General features: G+C 36.9%; 2 protein-coding genes across 3 annotated transcripts in view; one reads left to right on the plus strand and one right to left on the minus strand.

Moving 5' to 3' along the window:
- E2F5 (E2F transcription factor 5) overlaps positions 1-3222 on the plus strand; it is a 25088-nt gene extending 21866 nt beyond the window's left edge. The window contains exons 7-8 of one of the 2 annotated variants that reach the window (XM_025870788.2): positions 1159-1206; positions 2420-3222. In XM_025870788.2, the coding sequence (XP_025726573.1) occupies positions 1159-1206; positions 2420-2529 (158 nt within the window). In that variant the 3' untranslated portion in view covers positions 2530-3222. The remainder of the gene's footprint in view (positions 1-1158; positions 1207-2419) is intronic. The other variant, XM_025870789.2, reaches the window with a different exon arrangement.
- RBIS (ribosomal biogenesis factor) lies at positions 3207-8363 on the minus strand. Its single transcript, XM_025870790.2, has 4 exons — positions 8175-8363; positions 5936-6052; positions 3631-3747; positions 3207-3335 (listed from the first exon to the last, which is right to left on the minus strand). Exons 2-4 carry the CDS (start codon positions 6047-6049, stop codon positions 3264-3266), a joined length of 303 nt encoding a protein of 100 aa, XP_025726575.1. The 5' UTR covers positions 6050-6052; positions 8175-8363; the 3' UTR covers positions 3207-3263.
- Between the last annotated feature and the right edge of the window lie 233 nt (positions 8364-8596).

The raw sequence follows: 8596 nt of genomic DNA on the forward strand, positions 1-8596 counted from the left end.
TAAAAGGCCCATGGCAGATATTCTGTCAATGGTTGCTGAATGAATGACTTAAGACTTAAGTCATGCCAGTCTAGATGTAATATTGCATATCATTAAAAACTACACTGTATACAATCCCATGTTTATTTTGACCTTTGGCATGTGTCTCATTGGAATGTGGTGTGAGCCTTACTACTCTGGGAGTTCACAGTAGTTCCGAATGAGGCTATAAAAATCTAACTGGACAATTTTTCAGCTTTTTGTCCTCCTTCCCTTCCTCTGTAACCATTTCTATACTTTCAGGGATAGAATGGGGCTGCACAGTGGAAAGTGTACTCCTTAAAAAGCTTATGATCTAATTATAACCTAATGGGGAATGTATAAAGACAGGCAAGTTTTATGTAGTTTAGACACAATTAGTACATTGTTCTCCACAAAGCATTAAAAAATTTCTGTATATAGTTTTATATTTGGAAATAGTAGAGAGCATAATTCGGGGTCAGATTAGAGAAAACCTTGAATATCAGACTGAGTTGGGACTTTAGCCCATAAGCCAGTGAGGATTTGTGAGCAGGGAAGGAGCATACTTAGAACTGTAAACTGGTAAGCACAGGAGTAACACGATTAGGGAAGATGCTTTTGGGAAGCAAAAGGGTAAGAGGCAATGGAGGCTGAAGATCTGACGTCTGCAGTTACACAACTAGGAGAGAACATTAAAGCTAAAATGGATGATAATAGGATTGGAAAGAGAAAGATTTGAGAAATATTGTTTAGGCAAAATAAAGTAACTTTGATATGTGAGATCTGGAGATAAATTTCAACAACAGGAGGAATGGAGAGTGATGTTGAAGCTTTAAGGTGGGGTGACTGGGAGAATTATGGTACCACTGACTTTGTAAAACAGAGGAGTAAGTTTTGGGAGAACGATAATGAGTCTTTTGATCTACATCTTGAGTTTTGAAGTTTAAAAGTAATGCCAAGCACAGAGTAGGTGCTTGTGAAAAATCACATCTTTCCATAAAGTTCAATTACCTTAACACTGTGTTGTTAATCAAGCTGCTGTTTAAATTAGCTGTTGATTACTGTTTAAATATAAACTGCATTTAAATGTAATTGCTTTTTACTATTAAAATATATAAATAGAAATGTAACAAAACTTTATCACATTTCTGTTTCCAGCAGGATCTATTAGTGGAGATATCATTGATGAGTTAATGTCTTCTGATGGTAAGTAGTTTAAAATTTTACTAACTACTTTATATATCAGTAATGCTTTTCTAGAATTTATAAATGGCATGAGTTAAATGTGGAACCTATATTTTTTAACTGCTTAACATACTATGACGATTCATGAAAAATCTCCCACTTAACAGTAAATCATAGGCATCCTTCAGAATTTTTATTTTCCTGTATTTTGAGAAAAAAGAGCCCATAAGGGGATACTTATTACCATCACTGAATAAATTTCTACAGTTAGCACATTGGCCCTTTCACATCTGAAGAATTTGGCCAGGAAGAGTAAAATAATATATAGGTAATCTCAAAACCTAGTTTTGTAAATAGCCCTACTAAGGCCAATTTCAAGATACACATGTGAAGTACGTGAACTATTACTAACATTAGCCAAGTCGCCATCTAATCTGAAATAATTTTTAAAACTCTTAAAAATACAAAAAAAAATTTGTAATTACTTTAATAGTAACTCTTTTGGCTTCACCTTTCTGTAAGTTCTTGGATTCAGTCCTGGTTCCTAACAAATATAGCCAAACCTAGGAAGTTGCAACTGTTAAATAAGCAAATGGTACAGTAACCATTTGAGATTAAACATTTCCGTAGAAACAGAACATCAGCAAATTTATTAAGTCCAGTTCCTACTTGTTTTCAAAGTAGTAACTTATTTAGCAGATCAGAGGACATTCTTTGACCAATTAAAAAAAAATATTTTATTTATTTATTTGAGAGAGAGAAAGAAAGAGAACGAGCATGAGTGGGTGGAGGGGCAAAGGGAGAGGGAGAAGCAGACTCCCTGGTGAACAGGGAGCCGGATGAAGGGCTTGATCCTAGGACCTTAGGATCATGACCTGGGCCGAAGGCAGATGCTTAACCAACTGAGCCACCCAGGCATCCTGACCAATATTTCTGAAGCACATATTTTAGTGTGACAAGTTCAACCAATAAAAATTTTAGCCTCTTTTTCTCATGCTATACCTATGCATACCAATGCATACATTATCTTTAAATGAGAATTATCTTTAAATGAGAATCTTTCAAAATATACACCAGATACAAGTCAAAATTAATTTATTACTTTTTCTATTATATACTGTAAAATATTCTTATATGTAATTTAATTTGGATAGATGTATTTGAGAGTATTTTGTTAAACATCATTAACTATATGTAAAAACTGTGTTTAACACTGAATTTGTTTTGCTTGCAGTGTTTCCTCTCTTACGGCTTTCTCCTACCCCAGCAGATGACTACAACTTTAATTTAGATGATAATGAAGGAGTTTGTGATCTGTTTGATGTCCAGATACTAAATTATTAGATTCCACGGAAACTCGGGACTGTTATCTACCTCTAACTGTAACATTTTAGACTTCTTAATAACCTAAGTATTTAAAATAATGAATGTAACATCTTTTTAGTTCACTGATTCTGAAGTGTTCTCTAATACTTTCTTTTTTACTTCACAAAACTTCAACCATAAAAACAAAGGGCTCTTTTCAACCATAAAAACAAAGGCCTTTTTCAGGGGAAAAGGTTATTTAATACCTACAAATCCCCTCCACCCTCAAGTAATTATATTCTGGGATTTCAGCTTTTCTTCCAATTCTGAATCCTTCTGGTTTTTTTTCCCTCTTATGAGAGGAAAGTTAAAGTAGACTTACGGCCATCTAAAACAAAAAAAAGTTGGCCAACGGCTCATCACTTGTTTGTCTTGTATTTGTTTTACTGCCACAAAACTGTCCGTATTTCTGCGTGTCCTCCAGTCCAAACACACATTCACTGCCGCTTATAAAGTGAAGGATGTAAAGTAGGATATATTAACTGTTTCAGTGAACACATTTTGTGAAGTGCCTTCCGTTTTAGCACTTTAAGTTTATCACATTTTGTTGACTTCTGACATTCCACTTTCCTAGATTATAGGAAAGATCTGTTTATGTAGTTTGTTTTAAAAATGTGCCAATGCCTGTACATTAACAAGATTTTTAAAAATAAAACTGTATAAAACATTTAATTTATTGGTCTTTTTGGGGTATCTGCTGTATCTCCAGTGTATTACAACTGAGCCATTAATCTTGTCGCTTCATCAACATTAACTGGTTCGTTTTCATGACACTGCTGAGGAATCTGAAGGGAGAAAAATATTGTATTTTAAAATGTAGATAACAACAGTGAGCAAAAATGACTTGTATATAATCTATTATCTAACTTAATTTCTTCTAGTCCTACCTTGAGAAGTAAAACAATAAATTCTCATGTTTGGACTCAAGGTTTTAGAGTGTGAATATGACTCAATATGCTGCATATACTACAAGGCCAAGTATAGTAGAGATCCAAATACTAAAATACATTCAACTTCCTGGCTTTAAAAGTTGGGAGTTTAATTTATTAGCGGTAACAAAAGGAACTGATTTCTACTCACCAGCTGTTTCTGCAAAGGTTCAAGGGAAAGGCCTTTTGAGAAATGGGCAAGTTCCTTTTGTATATCTACAAAAGCTTTATTCACTCTGTTAACTTTTTCATCATTCACAATGTTTATCTTTAAAAAAGAAAAAGGCATTAATCTACAATCTTGTAACCATTAATAATACAATATATCCAACTTTAATTTAACCTTGTTAAACCTAAAAATTCATCAACCCTACCCATTTGTAGGGAAAATTCACACAAAAATTCTCATGGTCTTATTGGGAAATTTTAGACAAAGGTTCTGGTTTTTTAAAAATAAGAATTATGTGGACATACCTCATATGTAGATTTGGTACAGGCACACTAAAATACTATCATCTCTCATTGTAAAATGAGGAACCTGGATCAAATGACTTACTCTCCTTCTAACAGTCCATCTCTGAATCCTTCCTTGACCTTCCTGCTTTATCGGAAGTCCCTTCCAGTCTCCTGAGGACAATTTCCCTTGTAGCACTCCTCTCTTAAATCTAAGAGGTGGGGTGATATTCTTGTTCTTCACTGCTGCTCTCACACCATTTCTCATTAAAAACTCAGCTCCTTTGTACCTAAGGCATCATCAGAACATTCTGATACCTCTCTTTCCTCATTACTGTCATCTGCCAACACATTTACTTGCTCCCTCATAAAGAATCCCAAACCTCGGCTCACTGACCTCTCTCATGCCTAGTTATGGGCTTCAACAAACATCTAATCCTATGGTTTCTTAATCTCTTCAGGTCCTCAACTTCAGGGTTCTTTTCACTACCTACCTCAGGCATCCACTCTCATGGATTTGGCTGCATCATTACTTGTAAGTGCACCACCTCCAGTTCCTCTAGTTCACTTAGTTTACTAACATTAACAATTCTTAAGTCTTACTGAAATCATCTCCCACCAATGTCACAATTTTTCACATTTTCATATCCTCACTTCTTTCTTTAGCCAGCACAGATTCCATGACCATTAATCAATCACTTCTTTACACTCGCTTAACTTTCCTTCTCTTCTCTCAATCAAACCTGCTTGGCAACCTAGTTAAACTCAACTGACAGCTTTTTCTGAGCCTAAAACTGAAGCTGGAGGAAATCATGACTGACTGGCTGGCTTCACTTTAAGTTCATGACCACAAACTTTAATTTACCATTTATATAGTGCCTGGCAATCTTACAACCTCCATTTAGTAAGTTAGGCCACTTTCTGAGAAAACTGATCATTTCTCCAACCAGTCAGCCTATCCAGATTTCCCTCTCTTAGATCTTTCCATTAGCATACATAAAGCTTCTAGTACTCCTATTCGAACAAAATGATCTCCTGTCAGTCAAATACACCAAGTTTTTCCCTAGCTTGGGGCCTTTGTATTTGTTATTCTCTGCCTAGAGTATGCTGCTCCTAACACTTAACAGAAGTTTTGATTACTTGCTCCTTATCATCTGGATTTTGGCTTCAATGTCAACTTTGAAGATAATCCTCTATAAAATTGTCACTCCCTATCCACATCATATCACCTGGCTTTATTTTCTTTGTAGCATTTATTAAGTCATAAAAATCCTTGATCAAAAGGCTTGATTTAGGTAGTTCATGAAAACTGAAAGATAAAATGTTACATTTCTATGACTACTATGACAATTACTAAGTCCTGGAGAGCTGACTCCACCTACTACTTAAACTTGAAAACATTTCCTTGAATAATTTTCTTAAAGAATCTACTTAATCTCGAAGAAATTTCCCATTTCTCAAATACTTTGAAAAAAAAAAACAAAAAAGAGAAACTCCTTTCTTTTCAAATTTTGCATTTTAAGAAAGAATCTTATTTTATAGGTTTTTGTTTGAGTTATAAATATCTTCAAGGATATAAGAATTAGGAGAAAATGAATAGGTGCTGACCAGCATTTTATGTCTTGCTTCTGTTAAGAGGTTCTTGAATATATTTGAGTTCAGAGATAAGAACTGTTTCCCATACCATGGTTTTTGATAATTTCTATGCTCTGATAAAACTTAAAACTGTTTTTTGGATAAAATCTTTAAAAACAAACAAACAAAAACTGTTCTTTGGAGCCTCATGCATTTGCAATTGAAGTGCCTTTTTCTTTTCATACATCTACATCAAGAAAAGGAGGTAATTTTTTTTCATTTTTTAAAAAAATAAATGTTTGAAATCATCTTGCCTTTGTGAGAAAGGCTAAGAAACTGTTTTAAATAATAGCATTCAGTTTTCCAGTGGCTTTACAACTGTGCTTTGCTTGTAAACAATAGAATCAGAATACTTAACTAATACTCACCTTCTTAAGATTAGTGGTAACTGGTTTTGCTTTGTTTTTAGACTTAAAGTTTTTTTGGCTGGCTATATGAAATACATTCCTGGACTTCTGCCCTCTTAGTTTGTTCTTGGCCATTGTCTAGGGAAAAAAGAAAAGGAGCTCAATTAAGCTGCCCACATTTATGAACTATAAATGAATTTAAGTTTTTAAAGTAAAGCTACCAATTTAGTCTAAGAAATTCCATTTTATTCCTGATTATTTTTAAAGTTGCTGCATGTATTAAATTATTTCCATGTCTTTGGTCACTACCAGGCTTTCTGCTGTTTGAGTGCAGAGTATGTATCTAATTCTTTTGTCTCAATACTTGGCCCATAGGAATACCACATTAATTTCTGCTGGTTGAATTCGTTGATACTATCAACACAATTGCTTTCTTAGCTCTCTGCAGCATCTGACAATGTTAACCATCACCATCCATCCTGCTAGTTTACATATACCATTCTGGTTCCTATCATACTTTAGGATGGACTCCTGTCTCCTTCTTCCTTTTTATTTGCCCCACTTTCTCTCCTATATACACCTCTTCAAAATCAGTCCTTAATCCTGACTTCCTACCTTTAATTACTTTCACAACTTCCATATCACCTCTATGTGAACGGCTCTTGAAACTTTACATATTTTCTTTGCTCTATAGCTAAACATACACTAAGCCTATAAATCCTACCTTAGAAACATGTCTCAAACCTGCTTTAACAATGCATATGAGAAAATTTTAAAAATATTAATAGTTAAGATTTATTGAGCTTCTAGTACGTGTATAAGCATTATGTGAACATTTTATGTGCTTTAACTAATTTACTCTGCATAACTTTGTGGGAGGTACTATTATCCCCATTTTACAGACAAAACTGATGCAAAGAGGTTAATTTGCCCAATGTCACATAGTTAGTAATCAAGAAATGATAGGATTCAAAGCCGGGGAGACTAGATCCAGAGCTAACATTATGTGATATGGCTTCTCATGTATAAGTGAACATAATGTAGTACTGACTAGTTGAGGACTGGATTAGTCCTATAGTCCCTAGGTCCATTTGGTTGGACCATAGATTGGCAATCTATACCAACGGATGAAATTAGGTCAGGCACCCGTCTCTAAGTAAAGTTTTGGTAGAACACAGCTATGTCCATTTGATTATGTATTGTCTATGGCTACCTTCCTGCTACAACTGTGGCCCACAAAGCCTAATATGTATTTATTTAACAAATAATACTTATTATCTGGCCCTTTGCAGAAAGATTGCCAACCCCTGGCTTAAGTCATCTGCATTCAAGTCTATGCCTAGTGCTATGTGATGATCCTCCCCAATATTAAAAACTTTGAATGACTCTTCTAATGCATTAGGGGCAGTGTGCTTTGTCCTGGTATAATGCTGGAACCCCAAATCTAGGATAAATATGTCAAACATATCTCCTGCCACCTCTCTGTACACACCCATCCTAGTCTACTAATTGCTCTCTGAAGACACTCTGCATATTCCTTTCTTTCCTTTGCTCAACTTGTATCTCTCGACTGAAATTTATAATCCTGCTTCAGTATCTAGCTTCAGTAAACTACTTAAGGACAGCAATGCTTGTAAACACCAATGGTACCCCTACTTACACAAACAAACATGAACACAGGAAACTCATGATTACTACAGAGGAAGTAGAAAATACACATCACATCCCCCCAATTAAATAATCTAAAATCCTTAAAATAGTAACCCAAATCCAATCACTTATCTAGTATTCATTAATAACTTACGATGTGCCAGGAGTGGTACAAAAGTGATAGACATAGAAAAAGTGATATACACATATGTATGTGATACAAACACAGATACATGATAGTCTTGCTAGAGGCAGCATACAAAGGGACACAAGAGGGAGGAGTCCACCAGAGTAGTGGACTTGAGAAAGGTTCACGGAGACGGGAATACCCTGGGGGTGGGGCAATATTGAAATTCTCTGACAGCAACGTGAAAATTGGGATGACAAGAGGCACAACGAAAAACTGGTACCCTGACAAGGGCTTAAGGCCCAAAAGGCACCGGGGTTTCAGGCCTGGGCCAGCAGGCCCGCTGCCCACTAGGGTTGCCTGAGGCAGCGCGCAACGGAGCCCAGCCTCCGGGCCTCACTGGCACGAGACCCACCAGTCCAGCCCCAAGCCCCGAAAACTACACGCCAGTCTGCCAGAAAATTTATTAACCTCTCCCCATACCTTCAATACCCTCGTGCAGCAACTCGCGCTCCGACTGACACCACCTACACGCAGAAGATCTTCAGGAAGTTCGGGAGGGGTCGGAGGGGGAAGGAGCCAATCAAAACTCCTCCCACAGGCCGTAGTTCCGCCCACCGGGCGAAGCCCTACCCACCCAGCGGGGTCTCATCCGCAGAGCACGGGCCTGACCAGACGAAGCCCCGCCCACCGAACGTAATTCCGCTCATGAGCGGGTTCCCGCCCTCGTAACGTAGCCCCGCCCACAGAGCGAACTCTCTATTGTGTCTTCTAAACATAGCGAAGCCCCGCCTCTAGGGCGAAGTTCCACCCACCATGGGAAATCCCGCCCCAAGAGCGTCCCTTTCCTTAGGTAGGATTGAGGAGCAGTACTTGGCTCCGGCAAGCTAAGGGCGTTGGAGATG

The sequence above is a fragment of the Callorhinus ursinus genome, unplaced genomic scaffold (genome assembly GCF_003265705.2).
Source record: "Callorhinus ursinus isolate GAN/ISIS: 27379988/994484 unplaced genomic scaffold, GSC_fseal_2.0 scaffold5, whole genome shotgun sequence".
Lineage (NCBI taxonomy): Eukaryota > Metazoa > Chordata > Mammalia > Carnivora > Otariidae > Callorhinus > Callorhinus ursinus.